This window comes from Mustela putorius, unplaced genomic scaffold (genome assembly GCF_011764305.1).
Source record: "Mustela putorius furo isolate JIRA1106 unplaced genomic scaffold, ASM1176430v1.1 tig00000275_pilon_pilon_pilon, whole genome shotgun sequence".
NCBI lineage: Eukaryota > Metazoa > Chordata > Mammalia > Carnivora > Mustelidae > Mustela > Mustela putorius.
Window position 1 is genome coordinate 13,125,521 of NW_025421341.1, and position 23,916 is coordinate 13,149,436.

Here is a 23,916-nt window from a genome sequence, read left to right on the forward strand (position 1 = left end):
AAGGCCTGTAAAGAGCCAATTTTTCAGAGGGATGAGGGAAGACCATCCGTGATCTGGTCCAGCATCTAACCTCCTTCTCCACACGAGTAGTCTGCCTTTCTCCCTTCCAGCATCTCTATGCCACTAGGCCACAAGAAAGACGACTCTTTCCATAGCATTTGCTACAGCTGGTGGCTTTAGCCGAGGGAAAACTGTCAAGCAGGTCATAGTTTTGAATGGGTTGTAGAGGTTTTGCTTTTCCTTGGGCTTTCTGTTCTTCAGGAGCATGGGTAACTGAAAAAAGGATTTTACCTCATTCCCTCAGTCACTTTTATTTCTTAAAATTTATTTATTATTTTATTTTTAGTGACGAGCACTCAGCTAATTGGAACTCCAGGCAATTGTAGAGTCGCTTAGGTCAACTGTGAGAAGAGGCTATCTCTCATACATATATTTTAATTGAGGTATCATATATAGAAGATAAAGTACACAGATCTTAGGTACAACTCAATGAATTTTTAAACATGTGTGTGAAACTACTATTGTCCTACCTGCTCTCCCAGTCTCCAGCCCCCACCACGCCAACCCATTCTCTACGCCATCATAAAACACAGATTTGACCAAGTGATAAAAATGGTATCCGTCATTGCATCACCCCCACAGCAGTGACTGACTGTTGAATCTGTGCCAGTTCCCACTGAAGCTTTTTAATTCATTTTTTTTCTTTAAGCTAATACAAGTCAAGCACTTGGAACGTTTGCAGGCACACAGTGAGCATCAAATTAATTATTATTACATACAAGAACCTTAAAAGGTCAATATTTTTCTCATTACCAATTTGTAGATGATAAAACTGAGGTTTAAAAGGCTTAATTCATTTGCCCAAGGTTGCTCAGCTTAGATGTGTAGAGTAGGGAGCTGGACTCCCAGAGCCCAGTTGTAAACACTATACTTCAGTATGTTCTAGAGCTGGTCTGTCTTTCTTTCTTTCCTTCCTTCCTTTCTTCTTTCTTAAGATTTGAGAGAGAGTGTGTGCGTGTACATGCATACACATGAGTGAGGAGAGAGGCCGAGGGAGAGAATCTTCAAGCAGACTCTCCACTGAGCATGGGGCCCAACATGGGGCTCCATCTCACAACCTTGAGATCATGGCCTGAGCCAAAACCAAGAGTTGGACGCTTAACTGTCTGAGCCACCCAGGCTCTCCCAATTGGCATTTCTTTAATGAAAACCCCTTGAAACTTCTTCAGCCCCTAGAAGGTAAGTTCTCAACTCCTTAGCATGCCCTCCAAGGTCTTCCCACAAGCTAGGTACACATCCTATCTTTCCAAGCTTGCTTCTAGTTTCTATCTATTGGGCATCCATCTCCTGCTCTCACGATGCCAACCTACCTTGTCATTCCCTAAAAAAGTTTTGCTCTTAATAACTACTATTTATTGCTATCATCATGTATGAATTCTTTTTTTTTTTTAAGATTTTATTTATTTGACAGAGAGAGATCACAAATAGAGAGGCAGGCAGAGAGAGGAGCGGAAGCAGTCTCCCTGTTGAGCAGAGAGAACCCGATGTGGGGCTCGATACCAGGACCCTGAGACCATGAGCTGAGCCGAAGGCAGAGGCTTTAACCCACTGAGCCACCCAGGTGCCCCCATCATGTAAGAATTCTTGATGTTTTCTATATTTACCTCCAGTTCTTACTGTAACTGCCCCAAATAAGTAGTAGGCTACTCATTTTACAGTTAAGTAAACGGAGACAGATTCAGGGTCTTGTCTTGTAGTCAGAGAGCCAATGTGCACGAAAGCTGGAGTCTGAACTCCAGCCTTATGATTTCAGGGCCCTGTCCTGCTCTCCTATGTGGCCAAATGTCCCCTAGTTTCTAGGGCATTTTTGATTCTAGCTACCACTTGACCCCATCTTGCTCTGCTGCCTTCCACAGATGTCAACAGATCACTTGTTAAGGAGGTTAATGCTCCATTTCCACTTCGGGCCTTTCCAAGTGCATTCAACCTTTGCATCCTAAAAAGCTGAAATGGAGTATTTCTGGAATATTCCTACTGCAGGCCCCAGGGCCAAACAATTAAATGGCAACTCTGCCCAAACAGAAGGGCAAGTCTGTGACCAGAAGAGGTTGCGGTTTCATGGCATGGGCCTAGAGCGCAGAGGAGCTGCTGCCAGTTAAATACCACATACACTTCAGCAGAGCCTCCAGGGGACATGTGACTCATGAACTCCCGGGACATGTACAATTCCTGAGGGATGAGCTAGTCAGCTTTCCAAACATGAGGACAATGGAGGATGGATTCTGTGGGCAGCCAGAAAGGCCAGACTGGGCAATTTTTGAACTGATCTTGAAAAGCATTTTGTCATTGGAATAGCTAACATTCTTGTTGATTATGTAGAATAAAAAATACTGAAGCATTTGAACATTTGGTACATGTTCAGCCCCTCTGTACCTCAAAAATGAATATTAATGTGCAGTCTGGAAAAGTCTAACTTGACAGGAAGTGGCCGGCTCTGCAACTGTCTCCTGACAAGTCCTGGCAGCATTTGCTGGGAACATTCAATCATACTTGTATTTAAGATGATAAAAGAAGGTAATTATTTTTTTAAAGAAAATATTTGTTTATTTTCGGGAGGGAGGGGCTCTCAAGCAGACTCTGTGCTGAGCATGGAGCCTGGTGCCGGGCTCGATCTCACTACCCTGAGATCACAACCTGAGCAGAAACCAAGGGCTGGACACTTAACTGACTGGTGCCACCCAGGTGTCCTTAAAATAAGTTAATTCTTTAGCTGGTTAATCTTACATAAATTTAAACTACATGTGTTTCTTTTCAAGTCCGGAGCTAAGAATTCTCACTGTTAAGAAAAACTACAAAAATTCAACTTGGAATCAGTACAATTATTAAAGTAATTTAAAAAGTAAATTGAGTTGACAAGTTAATTCCAAAGTTGATCTGGAGGGACAAAAGGGCATGCATAAGTAAGACAATTTTGTGAAACAAGAATATGAGGATATATTTGTGCTACTAGATAGGAAAATATCATAAAATTCACATGACTGATACTGGCGATTAGACTTGCTACTGAGGAAACAGGAGTGATTGCTCAGAAACAGACCCTAGGACACACATGTAATTAGATTATGAAGAATGTGGTATCAAAAGTCAGAATGGAAAGGACAGACTATTCAAAAAAGAGCTGAAATGACTGCTTAACCATTTTTTGGGGGAAAAAACCCTTATAACCTCACTTATAGCATGAATAAAAATAAATCCCAGAAACATTATTAAACATACAAAATTATTTTAATAGATAAGAAAATGCAAATTATTTGATTCTGAAAGGCTTTGTGGGAATTAAAGCCACAGAAAAGCATCACAAAAGGGGAAAGTGGACAGATCTGATCTCATAAAAGTTGAAAACTTATTTTTATCAAAACATCATATATAAAATCCAAGGGCAAACAACCAAACTAGGAAAAAATGACACCTAATGTATAAGGAACTCATGCGAACAAACTGAAAAAATAGCCTGTTCCAAATGGACAAAAAAATGTAATCTTTTTTTTTTTTTTTTGGTAAGATTTTATTTATTTATTTGACATACAGTGAGAGAAGGAACACAAGCAGGGGGAGTGGGAGAGGGAGAAGCAGGCTTCTTGCGGAGCAGTGAGCCTGATGCGGGACTAAATCCCAGGACCCAGGATCTTCACCTGAGAAGAAGGCATGTGCTTAACAACTGAGCCACCCAGGCATCCCAAAATGTAATCATTTTTTTAAAATGTAGTAATAAACATACAAAAAAATGTTTAGCTTCCCAAATAATAATAAAAAAATAGATATGCAAAGTCAAATAATGATGAGAAACCTTTTTTTGGCCTCTAAAATTATCAAAGATCGGTGCACATGTGGCGCGCACGCGCGTGTGTGTGTGTGTGTGTGTGTGTGTGTAAAATAACAATGGCTGGGGCACCTGTATGTGCCTTAGCTAGTTAAGCCGCTGCCTTTGGCTTGGGTCATGATCCTGGGGGTCTTGGGATTGAGCCCTGCATGGGGAAATCCCTGCTCAGTGGGGGGCCTGCTTCTCCTCCCTTTCCCTCTTTCTAAAAAATAAATAAATAAATCTTAAAACAATAAAATAACAGTGGCTAATGCTGAGGGGCGAACTTCCCATGTTGGCAGGTATTGATCTATATATCCAGAGCTTTTAAAAAGTTCAAACCCTGACCATAATAATTCCTCTTCTGAATTTATCTTAATCAGAAGCTAAATGATTTTATACAAGAATGTATATCTTAGTGTTATTTATAATACAAAATTGGAAACCCCTAAATATCTAATAAAAAGGAAAAGGCATTAAGCAACAGCAATGGAATCTTCTACAAGACAAAAGAGTTAGTGCCTCTGAAGATTATTTAAATTAAGGCAAGATTAAAATTTATATACTGTAAAGAATGAGCTATGTTTTATACCTAATACATGCATAAAAAAGAACTAGCCAGATGTATATGTAATTATTAACCATGCTGGTGGGCTAATAGTAATTAGTGATAGCAGCAGCAGTAGCTCACCTTGGCTAGGTAAGTGATCTCCTTTAACCCTCACATCACTGTGAGATCTTATGTTCCCTCACTGCATGTGAGGATGCTGAGCAGTGGACCTGGGACCCAAACTCTGGTCTGCCAAGGGCTGGGATCTGAACCTCTCGGCCCTGCTGCCTGATGGTTACCTTCTCCCTAGTAACTGTACTTCCAAATTCTGTGACATGAGTATACTTTAATAATCTGGGGGAAAACACAACTGTTAAAAAAGTGAATTGGGGCCAAGAAGCCATTGGAAGTCTAGTGTTCTGTTCTGTGACGGCGTGTGGTATGGGAGACTGAGCCACCAGTGCGCCCTTCCACTCCTGCCCTTGGCTCTGAGTTCTCTCTCTTCAATTTCCTATCTCTTTCTCCTGCTCCTCTTTCCAGTGTACATCCTGGAGTCACTTGGTGGGAAGCCCTTGGTGCATGGTGATGCCATCCCGGGGCTGGTCTGGCCTAGTCCTTTTCTTTCCTCTGCCTCTCTCTTTTCCTTCCCTTCTGCCTACCCTTAGACTTCCTAGCAGCCCCTGGGAATAAGCCTGGTTCAAAGTTCTGGTTTAACAAAACAAAACAGGGCATCCTGGGGTTAACTCGGCCTTTCACAGTTCTATGATTAAATTGCATTTTTCGGTGGTTCTGCCTTTAAACTCAAACTCTTTTAAAGAGAAATTTAAGGAGAGCAAAACATAGGAAACAGTGCCAAATGCCAATAACATATTTTAGTCGTTTGGGGAATGGGCAGCTTTAGCAACCGCAAATTCCCACTTATGCAAGGGCTACTTGAGCATTTTTCTTTATTGCTTAGTGACAGAAGCCTGGCTTTAGACCATGGTCAGAGTTGTTCTCCCTTGTTTTCTTTGTCTCTCTTCCTCTGAAAACAGTTATAAAAAGCCTGAGTTATCACAATGAGAGTTGCCTAAGCCTAAAGCTCTAATCAAATAACAAAAATCATTTTCCATTGATGCAGTTAGTTTGGAGGAAAAGGCAGATCTGAGTCTGTCTTGGCACCTGTTACACCTGCTCAACAAGCTGTCCTTATTGAACCCTGCACTCTAAGCTTGGGAGGCTTCACACACGTGACTTCACCACCAGCTGGCAAGGCTTTGGTACCATGTGCTCGGATAGGTGTTCCGTCTCCTTTCTCCCAAAGAAAGTGATGAAAGGGGAAGATATGAATATTGTTTTCTGATTATGCTGTCCCAGACCATAGCTGGCACAATATAAAATGGAAAGATATCCTGAGAGTTCCCTTCTATGACTATCAGGGACTATGAACCCAAACATTAGAGTCCAATGTCATCAGAGTTAGATTATGGTGTGGCCCAGCCAGTGCCAGGGCATGGAACTGGTAAGTTGTACTACACTTGGTCACCAAATAAATTGGAAATAAGGTGCCAGTGAGCTCATGTTTCCATAGCTTCTCCTTAAATTACTGGCAAATGTGAACTAGTCCCTCTAGAGAATAAGTGGATAGCAATGGAAATTTTAAGAAACTTTAAAAAAAAGATTTTATTGATTTATTTGACAGAGAGACACAGCAAGAGAGGGAACACAAGCAGGGGGAGTGGGAGAAGGAGAAGCAGGCTTCCCACCAGGCAGGGAGCCTGATGTGGGGCTTGATCCCAGGATCCTGGGATCATGGCCTGAACCGAAGGCAGACACTTAACTGAGCCACCCAGGTGTCCCAAGAAACCTCTTTATGTATTAAGTACTGAGTATTTTGGTGGTAAGCACATGTACAGAGAAACTGTAAGCTAGGGAAAGCATCCTGGAATGAAGCAGCTTGCAGTCATCTGAGCAATCAATTAATATGGGTGTAAGATATTCGTTTCATTGCATAAAAGTCCATCAACTGATTCTGTAAAAATTGCAAATAAAAATAAGAATTAAACAGTTGGAAAAAGATACAAATATCCTCAAAAAAATACTAGCTGGTAGCGCCTGGGTGGCTCAGTGGGCTAAGCGTCTGACTTTTGATTTTGGCTCAGGTCGTGATCTGAGGGTTGTGAGATCAAGTCCTGTGTTAGACACTGTGCTGGGAGTGGAGCCTGCTTAAGAGTCTCTCACTCTGCCTGCTTCCCCACACCGTGCTCCCTCTCAAAACAAAACAAACAACAACAACAAAACCTAGCCAAGTGAATCTAGCAACATATAAAAAGAATTAAAAACTGGGGTGCCTGGGTGGCTCAGTGGGTTAAAGCCTCTGCCTTCGGCTCAGGTCATGATCCCAGGATCCTGGGATCAAGCCCCACATCAGGCTCCCTGCCTGGTGGGAAGCCTGCTTCTCCTTCTCCCACTCCCCCTGCTTGTGTTCCCTCTCTTGCTGTGTCTCTCTGTCAAATAAATCAATAAAATCTTTTTTTTAAAGTTTCTTAAAATTTCCATTGCTATCCACTTATTCTCTAGAGGGACTAGTTCACATTTGCCAGTAATTTAAGGAGAAGCTATGGAAACATGAGCTCACTGGCACCTTATTTCCAATTTATTTGGTGACCAAGTGTAGTACAACTTACCAGTTCCATGCCCTGGCACTGGCTGGGCCAGTGCCCACATCGGGCTCTCTGCTCAGTGGGGAACCTGCTTCCCCTCTCTCTCTCTGCCTGCCTCTCTGCCTACTTGTGATCTCTGTCTGCCAGATAAATAAATAAATAAAATCTTTAAAAAAAAAACAAAAACAAAAAAACCAACCTATGAGCAGTTGGGATTCATCCCAGAAATACAAGGTTGGTTTAACATCTAAAAATCAAACGATGTAAAAGACCATATTAATAGAATAAAGGACAAAACCAACATGATCATCTCAGTAGATGCCCCCCAGAAAAAGGAAAAAAAAAAAAAAAAAGGATTAGACAAAATCCAACATCTCTCTGTGATAAAAAGTATTTGACAGACTAAGAAAAGAAGGGAACTTCAACAGATACAGGCTATCCATGGAAAAACTCAGTCAAAAGTACATTTAATGATGAAAGATCAAACGTTTTATACTTAAGATCAGGAACCAGACAAGGATGTCTGTTCTCAACACATCAATTCAACATTTTACTGAAGGTTCTAGCTAGGTTGACTGGGCAAGAAAAAGAAAAACTGATAATGATGATGACAAGATTTGGTATATGAAAAAATTGAAAACATTTTGCTAAGATGAAAGCCAGAAAAAAGTATATTTTAATCAAGACTTTGTAATTATATCCATGTATATTGCTTGTACTCTTGGAGAGGTTGTGACTAACATGAGCAAGTTCAGAGTTATGGAAACATTTATCAGGAATCCCATTCCAAATAAGGTAAAAAGGTAGTGCTAGTGTTAGAGCATGTAATAAATACTTCATTTCAAAAGAGAGAAGTATAATGTATTTTTATTGATAATGAGTTTCTCTCACTTTTCCCCTATCTACTAAATATATTAAATACTCTGAGTACATACTCAAAGCACGTTGAAAGAGTACCATTGAGTAAGATGCCAGGATATTAGGCTGCTTAGGCATCCACATATTTCAGTCTGGCCCTGCTTTCTGCAGGTACTCTGGGTCATGGCTACTCCCAAGTGGAAAAAAGAGGACATTAGTCTGATGGGTCTGGTCCAGGTCTCCTTGTATTGGATCACAAAGGACTCCATACGGATATGGGACTTAGCATCAGACCAGAACAAACCATTGCCCTCTGCTGCTGAAACTGAGGTCATTGGGCACATGAAGATGAGAATCTGGCTGTCTTTCCATAACAATTCTTTAAGGTACAAGGAAAGCCATGTAAGGGACAGGGCTACTCTGACATCTTAAGAGTTTGTGAAGTAAAAACATGAAAGCCAGTAATATTCACCAGAGGCCTCGAACTGTCTCAGGTCTGAGAGCTCTCTTTGTTTTCTTCCTTAGAACATTGACTATGGCAGCTATCATGTTGATTTGGGGTTGCTGGCCAATGCTGGCTTTGAACTTGCCAGATCTCCCCTGGCTAACTCAGACCTATCCTGACAAATCATCTTAAATTTTGCTGGAGTCTTTGAACTTTGCTTCTTGTCTGTGCTTTAGCCTTACAATTAACCCTTCCAACTCTAGTCTCCTTGACACTGGGCATTTGGGGCCTCCTCTTCCTTTTACAACTCTTTCTGCATCTCCAAATGGCTTCCTTCTAAATCAGCTCTGAAATCTCAGAGTAAAATAATGTGTTGGTCAAAGCATGATACGAAAAAACAGAAAAATGACTTTTCTTCTTAAATATGTCCAAGATTTTTAGCTTCTCCAATCTCCTGAGTCCCAGAAACAACAGCAACATTAAAGAAAACAAACAAACAAAAAAACCAATGACTATTCAAGTATTTCTCAGTTGTGCTCTGAACTTTCCACTTTGGAAGTGCAAAATGAAATAAACATTTTAGCAAATATAAGTATTTCAGTGGACTGGGTGCTCATACTAACTATTTCAGAGATCTCCCATCTTTGAAAAACTTTTTTATTAATAATTAGCACTGCAGTCTTGATATGAAAACTATAAACCCGAGAACAGACACGAGTGAATTTCATAAGCAAAATCTCTTTAATAATTTCCCTGAAGAAAATGCTTGAAATGCCCTTTAGAAAGAGCTTGGCATGATTCCATATCACCCTTCCTGAAGTATTCGAGACTGCTGGGCAATGAAGAGGAATCCTACCATGAATGGTGACTGAGCAATGGCACCCAAATTTCATGTTTTCTGGATCAGCACCACTTTTTTTTTAAGGTCTCGAATTTTTACTTCTAAATAAGGATTTGAAAGACAAACACCCTATTGACTATCACTATCATTTCACGAGAAAGTAATGGGATTTTAAAACTAAAAATGTAGATAGAATATGATTTCAGAAAAAATTTTTTTAGCCTATATGGTGGTATTAAAAATACCCCACATTGTATTATTTTTCTCCTTTCTGTATAATCTAGTGAAAACTCCCCCCGCCCCCAGATGAGCCCTCAATCCATAGAGGGAAGGTAGGGAACTTTCTGATTAGAACGAAGGAATCTCTCAATGTTGCCAAACCCACTGCTTTAAAGTTAACTTCAAAATAGAAGAATCAGGACAGTGTTTCCCAAACTTGAGTCATGTGAAAACACTTTCACAAACGTTGTCATAGCTGCATCCCACCTGCGATATTTACTTAATGCTTTGTTTAGATGGAGTCATTTGTTGACTCAAGTAAGTTTATTTAAAAATGAAGGCCTTATATGAATACCATAAATGGAAACCAGTATCCCTTGCCATAAAATCAAGATAACACAACTGGCTGGAAGACGCTGAGCCTCCTGCCAACTCTGTTAAGAAAAAAAAAAAAAAGATCAGCAGGTGTTAAGGGTTCAAGTCACAGCAGCACCAGAATAAATCTTTGTTTAATTTAACCTCAAGGACAGAAAGAGAATTGAAGGGAATAATTTTCGCATAATGCAATTAAATGTCATTTAATGCCATGTCCATGTACTGTCTGAAGCATCTCTTGTACCGACCAATATCGTTTTGGTAGAAATTCCACGGAATTAGAGGTGTCCTTGCACAGTAATTAAAAGCACTGGTTAACCTGGCCTTCCTGAGTTCAAACTCTGAGACTCTTCCATGTACTAACTGGTGACTTTGAGCAAGTTATTAACCTGCTCAGCCTAAGGTTTTCATCTAAGAAATGGGCTTAACCATAATACCCACTTCACAGGCTGGTTGTGAGGGTCAAATGATGAGATACATGTAAAGCTGGCAGAACTGTAAATAGTACAGTATGTGCTCAAAAATGTTATTTTTTTTAAAGATTTTATTTACTTATTTATTTGACAGAGATCTCAAGTAGGTGGAGAGAGAGAGAGAGAGAGAGAGGAGGAAGCAGGTTTCCTGCTGAGCAGAGCGCCCAATGCGGGGCTCGATCCCAGGAGCCTGGGACCATGACCTGAGCCGAAGACAGAGGCTTTAACCCACTGAGCCACCCAGGTGCCCCAAAATGTTGTTCTTAATATCTCACACTTTGAGGAATGCCAAATGAGGATACTGAAGGCCTATATTAAGTTGTATCAGAAATATAGTAATATAGCAACATATTTCTGGAGAGACAGAGAGCTAGGGAAGAAGAATGACCATTCTTTAGTAATTTGGATTAAAAGAGTAACTCCGTACACACGCATCTATGGTAATTTATTGCTTATTTGGCTTGTTTCCTTCCATGCCCCATTTCCTTGGCCAAGAGCACTGCTGTGATATATTTTTGCCTTTAAGGCATAATACACAATGCCTTTGACACAGAAAGGTCACGTCATACGAAAGGCTTTCAGGATCTTAACCGTAAGTTGTTACTTAGGTAAACAAGGTCACCTAAATATATGAGGCTTTTAATTATGAAATCAGTGTCCCCTCTATTTGGTGTAAACAACAGAAGTAACATAGGATTTAACCCTCAGAGAGGCTACATGTTATGATTTAATTCATATTGCGAAATAGAGTGAGGGAAGACTTACTCATCAGTAAATCATCAAATAAATAAGCTAACATCAAAAAGCAGTCATTCTAGGGGGCTCTGGAGATGGATTAGTTGGTCCTGAACAAGAAAGACATATATTAACATATCCTAAGCTGTTGCCTTTCATGTGTTTCATCCCTTTTGTCCCTGGAACTATATTTAGTACAGAGGGAACAACAGTGCTGCCAGGGCAGTTGAGTAGAAAGAGAGGGTATTAATTTAGTAGCTCTTGGTCAAGGTTAGGTAGGGCAAGAGATAGTGGACAAGTACACATTGAGTTTGTTAAACTACAAGATAAGGTCATTTGGAAATTTATAGTACTCTCCAGACCCTGTGTTGGGTCTACCTTGATGGTGGCCTCATTTACAAGGATCTGGATTTAAAAAATACCTGTCTGCTTCAGTCCCTGTCCACTTCCCAGGGAGGAACCGTCTCTTCCATCTCTCGGATCTGCTTCTTGAGAACACCTTTATTGCTCCTTCCTCCTCTCCATTCAGCTCTGTTCCTTCCTCCAGTGCCCCAAGTTGAACGCGTCAGGTTTTTCCTTTTGCTGTCATCATCCCCCATTTGTGAGTGGCCTCCCTTCTCCTACAGACCTCGGGATTGTTAGGTTTCTTCTGATCAGGCCAAGTCCTCATCCTCATTTCTTCCGCTTTTTCAGAGGGTTGCTTGGCTTTTCTATTGAATTCTGCATCAAATGTTAACTATTCTTTCTTAAAAATGTTATCTGTCCTTTCCCACTTCTCTCTTCCCACACTGTCGAGGACAATTTTTGTAAATTCCTTCACTCTACTTTTATTATGTCTGTAAGCAATAGAATGTTCCAGATGCTGGAAGTGGAATGAAGTCACATCTTCTAATCTCCCCTCACACCTTTTCCCTAGGACCTACTCCTTTTAGAAAGCTTGGCTTGAGTACTTTAGGGGAGACCATGAAGAGCAGAAGAAACTCCGCTGCAATACAGTAAATTCCTTTCCCCATTGTTTACTGAGTTTGCACAGGTCTGGGGGTCTAATCGAAAAGTGCCCAGGGGCGCTGGGCTGCCTCAATGGTGGAGCATGCAACTCTTGAACTTGGAGTTGTGGGTTCAAGCCCCGCACTGGGTGTGGAGATTACTTAAAAAATAAAATCTTTTTTTCCTTCCTTCCTCCCCCCTCCTTTTTTTTTTTTTTTTTTAAAGAGTGCCCAGGATTGGAGCTCATTAAACCTTAACTACTAGCAGTGGCTCTAACTTTCAGTGAGTTCTACACCTTATCTATAAATGGTCTCTATGTTCTGGAAATGAACACTTGGAGCTATTTGATTACAATGATCTGAATGGCTCATTTATGAAAATACAGTAGTGTCCTAGAAACATCACTTTACCACCAAAATAAGGAGCACAATTTCCACAGACATTCAGGCAGAGTCTGCAGCATGCCAGGTGGAGTTCAAGTGCTAGGGGTACTAGGGAACAACTCGGGCAAGGCCCGGCTCTTCTGGAGCAATGACTTCCTGTGAGTATTTAAAGGCCAAGGAAAATGATCGCCATTGTACTGGTCAAGGAAACCAGGTTAAAGCCATCCTATTAAGAAGGTCCTTGGTGGATATGCCACTGTGTTAACAAAAGCTCCACCTCCCTGAACTAGGATACATATTTAAGAGTAGGCAGGTTAAAAAAAAAAAAAATCCTAACCCAACCCAAAAGATAATGGGAATCATCTGTTCTGTTCTCATGTGCAAACCTATAATTTATGGAAAGATGGGAAAGAGAAAGTCCCTGAGGAGACCAGGCCAAGTTCTGTGGTGAAAATGCAACTGTATTCAAAGCTCAGACTGGAAGAGGCGGGTGGAGAGGAGCAAGAAGCCGCAGTAAAAATAACATGGCTGCAGGCAGTCGGCTCCCTTTCTTCTCCGTTCTCGACGCCATTCCTGGGCCATTCCTGGGCCAAGCTGCCTTCCTCCCTTGCCCCTGCCACCCCAGCCCTTCCCCATTCATAGGTTATTAATTTTTCCTCTGTGCTTTTCATTCATTTTTAAAGAATTCTGAACTAGCTGTAATAATCACAATGGTCACAGGTAATGTCAGCAGTGTAAATTATAGGGCATCTCAGGAAGCAGGGAGTTAACATCACATGAGAATATGTGTTAATGAAATGGAGTCACCAGGAATTTTCGAATTATGAAAAGGAGACCATTTCCCTAAATATATGACCGTGTATAATATATATTTGTACACACTTACATATAAAGTAATTTACTACCAAGAATATGCTGTAAGACCTGATAGTAGAAAAGGCGAACATTCTTAAATGCAATGTTACTGGCAGTATCATTCTGCCAAACTCAGATTTTTTAGTTTTATCTCAATATCACGATAGCTACATGTTGTCTTTTTTGATACTTCTGTTGGCTGTTATCACTTTCACTTTAGAAACCACATTATAAAGCTATGAGTACTAATAAATCAACTATTTTATTTTTTTATTTTTAGAGCAAGGGAGAAAGGCAGAGCAAGGGAGAAAATATTTTTTTTTTTAAAAAGATTTTATTTATTTATTTGACAGACAGAAATCACAAGTAGGCAGACAGGCAGGCAGAGAGAGAGAGGAGAAAGCAGGCTCCCTGCTGAGCAGAGAGCCCCATGCGGGGCTTGATCCCAGGACCCTGAGATCATGACCTGAGCCAAAGGCAGAGGCTTTAACCCACTGAGCCACCCAGGCGCCCTGAGGGAGAAAATCTTAAGCAGGCTCCACGCCCAGCTCGTGAGTCCAGTGCGGGGCTTGATCTCACAACCCTGGGATCACGGCCTGGGCTGAAATCAAGAGTCAGACTCTTAACTGACTGAGTCATTCGGGTGCCCTCAACTGCTATTTTAAATGTATTTTTTTAAATGCCAATATTGGGGCGCCTGGGTGGCTCAGTAAGTTAAGCCTCTGCCTTCGGCTCAGGTCATGATCCCAGGGTTCTGGGATCGAGCCCCGCATCGGGCAGATCTAGGCAGGGAGCCTGCTTCTCTCTCCCTCTGCCTGCCTCTCTGCCTACTTGTGATCTCTGTCTGCCAAATAAATAAATAAAATCTTAAAAAAAAAAAAAAGTAAAATGCCAGTATTAGTGTTTTCTGCTGGGCCATTTGAAATGGCATTTTTATTACACTATTTAATATGCTCACATACTTCAATAAAAGTTCAATATATATGTTTTTGATTGGCTCCCTTATCAGCCATGGAAGGTAAATTATTATCCATGTCAGAGATGGAGAAACGGGTCATCTAAACTAGAAAAGATTGGTGGTAGTGGTGGAAAGAGGATGTGAAATATACACCAAACTGTCCAGGCAGGGAATTTTCTTTCTTTCTTTCTTTTTTTTAAATTAAGATTTTATTAATTTGTCAGAGAAGGAGAGACCACACAACTAGGGGAGCGGCAAGCAGAGGGCTACGCAGGGAGCCGGACGTGAAGCTCGACCCCAATGTCCTGGGATCGCGATCTGAGCCATCCAGGTGCCCTCCTTTCGGTTTCTAATGTCTGTTGAAGTGTTCTTACTATTCATGGATAGCTTTAACTGCTAGAATAAAACAGAGAAAGAAAGCACCCCGGACAGGGTGCGTGATAAAGCCTCATTACAGTGTGTAAATTAACTGAATTTTGTTAATATGACTGAGGGACTTTTAACAATCGCAGCCCCAGAGTACTCACTAACCGCCAGCCGTTCCTCAGAACACTTGATGTATCTGGGACTCCTTTAATCTCACAATCTTATGTGGGGAAATACTTTAATAATCCCCACTTTACAGATAAGGAAACTGAGGCATAACAAGTTTAAGTTATTTGCTCAAGGTCACACAGCAGGTAAGGGGCGTGGCTAAGATACAAGCCCAGGCTCCTTGGCGCCAGACTCCAGGCCCTCAACCATTACAGTAGTACACTGCCTTTCAAAGCACATGCTTCAGTCCTCCAAACTCAGGACTAACCAATCCTAAAGAGAAACAAAAGATCAATTTAGTGAACTCTTCAGTTCACAAATGCTCACGTATGCAGTAACACAGCTTGAATTAATGCACAGCCCCTTTTGAGCCCATTCTCAACCTTGTCTTCCTCTTCCTGTAACTGATTCATTCATTCACTCTTTATTTATTGGGCACTTCCTCTTGCCCAGGCATTGTTTTCAGTAGTGGAGTCCAGGATGAATAAAGACTTGCATTCAAGGTTGAATTTTTCCACTTATGGACTGTTTTTATTTTCATTTATTTAAGTGAGCACTACACCCAACATGGGGCTTGACCTCACAACCGTGAGATCAACAGTTGCATGCTCTACCGAGCCAACCAGGTACCCCTTGTGGATTATTTTTAAAGGTCGTTACAAGCAGGCCTAAGAACAAAGTCAGGTAACATTTTGTTGGGGGGTGTACAGCATAGTCTTGGCAAGAATCTTAAAACTGCATCTTCTCTGCTCCCAGCCTGGGAACTGGGCAGGCATCTCCATATCCTGGGTGGGAGGGGTTGCTCATTTTCTCCCAAATATATTTTCTGTCCACTCAGACGACCCCTTCAGCACTCTGCCCACCTGGAATGTGTGTCTTGTCTTACACATATTTTGAATCCACCATACCACAGAGCATAGTACCTAGCACTTAACAACTACTTAGAAGGTCATGAAACGCAGTCCAAGTCAAGAAGTGCTGGTGCTTTCCTGTGGTGCTCATAATCATTGTTTTTGAAAGAGGCTAGCATTCTTTTTATTGCGGTAAATATAACATCATTTTTAGGTCTATCTCCTAATTCCTTTTGATTGGTTATACTTCACTGATTTCAGCTTCTCCTCCACTGGTAACCATTTCATGGGTAATAAAATCACAACTGAGGCAATTAGTTGGTTTTCCTAAATAGCATATCTGGCCTCATTAGCACCTTGGGAAGAGAAGACTTTAGTCTTTGTGGTATCCCCCCTCCCCGCCCCTGATGGATTCAGAAGCTCGCTCCAAGGTCTGAAGTTTCTTTGCCTTCCTCATCTGAAGCAGCTGAAGCAACTGGTCCCCCTCCCCCTGCATTATCCCCTTCTGTCCACCCCGTCAGTGGGGTGGAGACTCACAGCTCATAAGTGTGCTGAAGAAAATCCCAGAGGCAGAAACGAGAATAACTTGCTCGTGCTAACAAAACAAACCAGAATACACAGTAGGGGCCAAGACCTCACAGTAGCTGAGTTCCAAATCTTCCCTTATCCCGAGGAGACAGACTGCCTGCCTCTATTCTAAGCTCAGGCAGTGTGGCTTAAGCAAACTCCTAGAAGGAATTCAAGCCTCAAGATCCATTTTCAGCTTCTCCCAGATCCCCGTGTGCCTTTTTACCCTCACTCCATCTTGTCCAGCCAAACGTGAAAGCTTGTGTAAAGACCATTACATGTCTCACTTTGAAAGGACTTGAATGCCCTTATGAACTAGCTTCTGGCTAAAATCTTTAGTCCCAAGGAGACACAGAAAGCAGCAGCCAGTTGGAAAACAAAAAGAGTTGTTATATTTATGTCAAATTAAACTCAGATCTGCTTAATATCTTGGCCAACTTATGCCACAACTATCTTGGCCCTTTCCGCTACCCCAAAGCCTTTTGTGGCCAACATGTACCATTGTGCTGCTGTTTGACGCTGTGCCAGAAGCCTTCTGTGCCAAAGCCAAGGAACACCCTTCCTTCTTTGGGTTGTGGGGTAGCAGGGGAGGGTTTCTAATTCCTTTTGTGACCACTGACTAAGAGCTGAGCGGTCAACAATTTGGTAAATTATATACACACCTAAAATGTCAGCTGCATCAGATTTTTGTTCTCTATTCTTCCAGTAGCTGAAAGGAACCTTTAGGCTGAAGGCAATTCTAGAAGAGTTAGGTTTTCTAACCACATTCTGTGGGAGGGATGCTAGCAGAATTCCAGGCACACAGGATCTTGAGCAGCAAAGAATCACTGATAAGGACATATGCCAATGATTTAAACCAATGCCAAGGAATGGGAATTAGCCAGTTATGGACACACAAGTGCATACATACACACACACGAAGAGGAAAAGATAGAAGCTCTACCACAAAAGCCCTTTTTGGAAGCAGACTAGCTTATAAATATATAAACACCACTGACACAGGTCAGCCATAGCTATGGATCTAGAATATGCTAAGTCCAAACTTTTAAAAAACAAAACAAAACAAAACAAAAAGCAAATTCGTAGTGTCATAAGTCTGTATGTAATTAGTATGCTTTCTCTTTGGGACTGTAATATATTCTGAGTGTTATCCAGTTCTTTGTTCTGGAATTTTGCTGTTTTTGATGACTACTGGCCACTGGGCTGGAAGGAACAAAAATATTGTGACCACCATGGCAGCGGTTAAAACTGACCTGTAGAGATTTTAGGGCCTATGGACTATTTGGGGGAATCTGGGTAGGAAGCTGGGTCTGACCACTACGATTGCAGCATCTGTATGGACTCTCCTGGGCACTACTCTGAGGCTAGTGATGGGCGCATTTACCTAGTTTTGTTCCCCTCTTTGCCTTCTATTCCCTCCTACCCAGTGGTAAGACCTGGTGGAGCTTCAGCAGTGGTACGGCGTGGCCTTGCTGTCAGGTGGGTCTGGTACCAGGATGCTTCCGGAAATAATGTTAGTGCTGGTGAGAAATAGTACAATGGGGTGGTTCAGAGTGTGTGTCCATTGGAGAAGAGGTCCTTCAACTGCAGGGGTAATCAAGCAGCTGGTCATAGTTGTTATTCTTTGATTTGATCAGTCTGAAATATTTCATACAAAACTGACACAGAAGAGGAAATGTGCTAGAATAGGGCAGCTTGTATTTGAATTTCAGCGCCTGCACTTTAGCTAGATGACTTTAGGCAAGTTCCCCTCATGTGTACAGGATGGGTAATAATATCACCTATCTCAGAGGGCAACTGGGATTAAATGAGATAATCCATGTAGGTTTAGAACACAGTCCGTCCTAAAGTAAGCACTCTGTAATAAAAGTCACATTTTTTGAACATGTAATAAAAAATAGCTACGATTAATTAGTACAATGTTCTCATTTTATAAAGACCAAGCACCAGAGATACGTAGCTTGGTAAAGGATGAACTATGTTCACCCTGGGTCAGAGGTTTCCCCTGTACTCCCTCCTTGACCAAGTGCGTGAAATGAAAGGCCCCTTGCCCTCAGTGAGTCTGGGCCCCAACAACTCTGGGGTGAAGCAAGCGGACCAAGAGTCCTGGCCCTTTCTCTCTCCTTCTGTCTGTCCGATGATCAGTCCCTGCCCCCCAGCTGGCAACCGGCAGAGAAAGGAGAAAAAGATGAAACCCATATCCATTGTTTTATTACCTGGGATTGCCTAGACCTTCTCTCTGCACCCTGACCTCTGCTCCAGCTGAGAATCCATTCAACAGCATCCTTCCCCTGATTCCCTTTTTCTTTCTCATAAGCCTTCCCTTAGGACGCCCAATTCTTCCACTGTCCATTACCTGACTCTACCTGTAGCCTGGACACACACACCGATATCCAGTTCACCAGATGACCCGACTGATGTGTGCATTTTAGGAGCAAATTCACTAGGTGGCATATTACCTTCTGCACATTTTTTACTGGCCAACTTTTGTGTGCTGGGCACTACTGTGCCATGAGATGTTAAGGTATTAGGAAGTTAATTTGTCTTTGAGGGCTATATACAATTAGTGTATTTCACTTGTTTTGTAGGCTGTCCTTCAGATTCTATTTGTGAAAAATGCTTAAAGTCTTAAGCATCCTATTTAAGGATCTTTCGCAAATGGAAATCTTGACATTTATCCCTTGGAACTGAAGGAGCGGGTATCTAGCCTTCATTCCAGGTTTCTTGCGATGCCCAGAGCCCAGTTATGAAAACTGGCAAGGAAGTCCCAGAAAGTAGATAGGTAAATGTAGAGTGGCTCCTACAATTTAATCACTTCTCAAGGATCATGCAACTAGGTTCCCAGAGCTGGGAGGGGCTGTAAAAATTGTTTAATTCAACCTTTCCCTTCACACATCAGGAAAGTTAGGGCTCCAGAAATAATGCAGTAAAGAGTATGAGATCCTCTTGCGAACAGATTTGTGCAAAGCCAAAACTGGAGGAAAAAAGTGGTCCAAGTTCAGTGTCCTGTGTGAAATTGTTATTTAAAGATGCCCTATATCTTTAATACATGGGTTATAACAGGGTTGAGAATAATCCCCTCAGGGGTTAAAAATCCATTAAGAAAAAACACCAACTTATTTTTGTAAAGCCATAAGAAAAGACAGGGATGGGGATAGTTTCAGAGTTAAGCTGTGTTTCCACTCCTAAGATTTAATGGAACACATGCATCCAGGGAGATGCATGGAATTTAAACACAATTCAACATCAGTTAATTCTAAGAGTAAAGGTCCTTCAGCCCCGCTCTCTTCCACCTGCACGTTAAAGGAAGCTAGAAAGCCAATTACACTCACAGCAGGGCCTCTCTCCAACTGCAAAGGAAGAATGTACTGCAAATTCTCCGTGTGCTTTACAAGCTAGTAAAACTATAATTGCAGGTGGGAAAGAAACATGGGTTCTCTTTGTTTCTGCCAACAGCTCAGTCTGGTAAGCTCCGCCCTTCTATAGCTACAGAAACAGTGTGGACTCAGTATTTTTTAAGCTCAAAAAATGTACGTTCTATGATTCTACAAAACTTAAAGAATGCATTTTGTTAAAATTGAAAAGATAATCTGTGTACAGCCCACCAAAACGGCACGCAGTCTTCCAAGAGACAGGTGCTGAAGGCGCCTACCTTTGGGGAAGCCAAAATTCAGCTTCTGGTTCATGTGCTAAAGGCCTCTTAGCAAGACCAAAGAAGGCTGGTGAGGCTAGACCAGCATGTGATTCTGACTTGTTCTATCTAGTCCAGTCCTCAAGGGAGGTCTCACTGCCTGGCCAGGAAAGGAGTGGGGGTGGGAGGCTCTGGAAGAGTAGTTCCCCTGTGGGGCCACTGGGGAGGTCCTGTCTAGGACCACCCTGGAGGCAGGAGGAAGCCCACCCAGGGTTCCTCTGCTTTCCCTATCAAGGTGCTGGTCCATGCAGTGACTGGATAGCTGCTGCTACAGTAGGACCCGTGGCTGAGTGCCCATTCAGGATCAAAGAGGCTAAACAGGTAGATCAAACAGGACTTCTGTGTGGTGGCTGCCTTCTGGTGTCCACAGAGGTGGTGACTTGGTACTGCCCGAGAAAGCCAAGGCAGGCCATTTACGAAAGGTCGCCATGTCCTAGCCAACGCTAACCCCAGCACTTGTGCCACTAGTGAAGCTGGTCGCTCCTAAGCTCTGTGTGTCCGTGTTCTAAGGGCTTTACATGTCTTCACTCCTCTAAGCCTCAGAGCAACTTTTGGGGGAAGGCACTATCATTGTCCCCGACTTTGGAGATGAAGTGCTTCTTGAGCTATGAAGAGAAGGGACTTGTCCAAGGTCAACTAGGGAGTCTGGAGAGAGCTGGCATTCGAATGTGGGCAGCCGGGCTCCAAGTAAATCACCCTGTACCATCCAGCCCCTCTGCAGTGCCCAACATCGGGTATCCTCCCCCTTTTGGAGACCTTTTCTCCAGGCAGAAACTTCATTCTCCGGTGGCCTCATACTGGCCTGCTGGTCTCCTAAAGGCTCCTGACAGCCATCTTAATTCTGATTTCTATTTAATTTTCCACCTCACAAAGCAGTGCCAGAGAAAGGGAATCTGGTGATACCTTCTGAATATGATTTATGAACCAACAGCCGAGGAAACGGAGGGCCTCCTTGCTGCCCCCTGACCTTTGTCTTCGGCCTTCCTAATGTTTGCATTGCTGCCCTGACCCTGCAAAGTGACCTGGAGTAGCTCGCCTGTTTCCTTGTGTGTGTCTACTTTCAGAGCCCAGCTGTCAGCCTGTGCAAGTCTGTCCGTTAGCATCTCAAGGGTTTAGGATGGGGTCTGGAGCCTTTTGAGAAGCACAATCTAACACCAACCTCCAAATTCCTTCTCGTAATTGAGCATTCATTAGTTTTGTCGGAACAAAAGCAGGCATTCTCTATTATAAAGCAGAGGTCAAAACCAGTGGCTGTGTTTTGTTTGGCCTGCAGAGTGTTTAAATATTGAGAAATTTCACATAAAAATACGGATTTCCGGCTTCTCTTGGAAAACGAAAGAGATGACAACTCTGGGGCTACTGGAAAACAGCTGTCCCCTTCAGAGGGGACAGTTTCTCATCTCTAGTTTCTCATCACGACCTGAAGTCTCCAGTTGGGCCTGCCTCGGGCAAGGATGCTGCTTGCCTGGCCCCTGCAGCAACCCTGTTCGAAAGCCATATGGGTCTCCTTTAAATGCAGAATGGCATGGTTAGGCTGCCCCTGCAATGTGCTTGGCATACCAGTACAGAACCGGGAGAGAATGTTCTCAGAGGACAGGCGCTTTAATCCTGGCCCCGGCCCTGGCACGGTAAGTGCCTAGTACATAATATACCATTTATCACTTGCTTCTTGTATGGACAGATGAATGAATGGCTCTCGGGAAAGAAGTGAATTTCTGAGTGACAAGAAACCTGTTCAACAGCTTACAGAAGTCCAGGCTTATTAATGCTTCAGCAGCTTTCTGAGTGACTCGTACTGCTCCCTGTACCTTTCCTTGATTTGTTGGGCTATAAAGATCTCCCCTGCTGTCAAAAAGATTTTAATCCTGTTTAAAATTCCCGGAGCAAATGTGTTGATGGTTCACTAGGATTTAGCCAGAAATTTAAAAACAGACAATAACAGAGGCTGCCCCAGTTAGCTGCCCCCAGAAAGATGGGGGCAATATCACTTGAAAAGCAACAAGTTCCAAATGTAGACCAAAGTGCAGGCCACGGTCCCATGCAGCCAACGGTGTGGTTAAAGACACGTGCGCTAATGCTGTCTTGGGAGTCTGCCGTCCTGCTCCAGCTCTGCAGCAACATCAAGTGAATGGACTTTGTGGAAATACTAGAAACTTCCTTAGCCTTCAACACCTGGCTAGACAGCCTTCTCATGATCCCTCTGGGCCCTTGAGGACCAACTACAAATGTGGCAGAGTGGCTGGCATCAGGGGTCCTCAGGGGTAAAATCCTGCTGGATGTCTTTAGGTTGAGCACAGTCATGGGCGGCCTCTACCAGAAGTTCTTGGCACAAAGACAAAGTACAAAGAGTTTGACCGTAAGCAGGAAGAATCACTAGTCTTTTTCTGAGAAAATGAGCTCCCTCAACTTCAGGGCCAGCATAGCTCTGGGCACCCAGTGTGTACTTCATTAACATCTGAATGAATGAATAGGGAGGGACACCCAGCCAAGCCTCTGGTGACTGAGAATTTGGCTCATGTTTCAGGAGCACAGGTGGGATAGAAAAATTATAAACTCCACACTCTGTGTAGCTCTAGCCTGGAGACTCCTTCACAGATTTTTTTCCTCACATTCATTTCTGAAGAAAGTGATTCCATCATACTCATTCCACAAATGTTTGTTGAGACCATTTATCAAAATAATCCTGAAGCATGCAGACAGAACGTTCTTCAAAAATGTCAAAGTCCGTCATGAAAACTTCTTCCTGCTTTCTTCCATGACAGAAACACTGTAGATTAGGTCTGAAACTACCAAGGCCTAAACGTTCTCTTCCCATTCTCTTCCCTCCATTTCTGCCTATAGGCCCTCACATTTCAACTGAGATCACAGCCTCTAGGAAACCTTCTAACAGCTGAGTTACTTGTGTTCCAGTAACCACTGCTGCACAACAATGTACCCCAAACCTAGTGGTGTAAAACAATCATTTTCTTCTCAGATTCTGTGGGTCAGAAGTTCAGGCAGGATGTAGTAGAGATGGCTTTGCTCTGCTCTGTTCCTGTTGCCTCTGCTGAGAAGACTTTCAGCTAGAGGTGGGAATCCTTTGAAAGTATCTTCACTTCATGCCTAGTGGTTGATGATGGCTGTCGGCCTCTCCTCTGGTCTCTATGGGCTGGTTTGGGTTCCCTTAAAGCATGGTGGCTGTTTCCAAGTGTGAACGGCCAGGCTGAAGCTGACCCAGCCTTGGAAGCCACATAGCATCCTGGCATCGCTTCCATGGTGACAAGTGCAGCCAAATTCAGGGAAAGGGAACACAGACGCCACCTCTCGATGGGAGGAACGTCAGAGTCACGATGCAAGGAGGGCATGCGGGATGGGAGATGCTGCGCAGCCGTCTTTGCAAACTATGACTTATTTCAATTGGAGAGAATGTGGCAGAAGTGATGGCTCATTGACCTGCGAGGCAAAGACCCAGCCTGGCTTTCACGGGCTCAGATCGCTCACAAGGCAGCCTGTGGCGATGCCCAGGTGAGGAGAAGCAGAGGCCTCCCACCAACAGCCAGCACCAACTGGCCACTGTGGAAGTAACTCATCTTGGAAACAGATCCTCCAGCCCGAGTTAGGGCTTCTTCCAATGACTGTATCTGGACTACAACCTCCTAACGGAGTCCAAGCCCAAAATGCCCAGTTAAACTGCTCCTAAATTCCTGACCCACAGAAACCAGGGGAGAAAAGGGTTTACTTTTGTTTCCGGTTACGGAGTTTTGGGGTAATCTGTTATACAGTGACACATAAGCACAGACTTATGCCCCACTGAGCAACCACCGTTGTGACAGCTACTTCTCTGACCACGTGGCAGCTTAGCTTTGCTGCCGGTCCATCTTGCCTGTTCCTAGGGATTAACAACATTTGTGTGTGAACTGGCAGGATGCGGGGCTGGGCAGGGAGGGTCTAATTCCACCAACGGTAAAATGGACACTAACCTCACTCTATGTCTTTGAAAGTAGGCCCTTGCCTCGTTAGTATTCTAGCTGCATTTTTATAAATGGGAAACAACAACAATAATACGGTGCCCAAATCAACAACAACCAAAAAAGTTGGATGGTTGGAAGCCAGA

General features: G+C 42.9%; 1 protein-coding gene across 4 annotated transcripts in view; it reads right to left on the minus strand.

Moving 5' to 3' along the window:
• The window catches only part of PLEKHM3 (pleckstrin homology domain containing M3), a 178,644-nt gene that overhangs the window by 42,796 nt on the left and 111,932 nt on the right, over window positions 1-23,916 (minus strand). The window contains exon 7 of one of the 4 annotated variants that reach the window (XM_045078666.1): window positions 14,382-14,987. The exons of the other annotated variants lie outside the window; for them this stretch is intronic. Coding sequence (XP_044934601.1) covers window positions 14,958-14,987 — 30 coding nt within the window. The 3' untranslated portion in view covers window positions 14,382-14,957. Of the gene's footprint in view, window positions 1-14,381; window positions 14,988-23,916 lie in introns of those variants that run through there. 4 annotated transcript variants of the gene reach the window in all.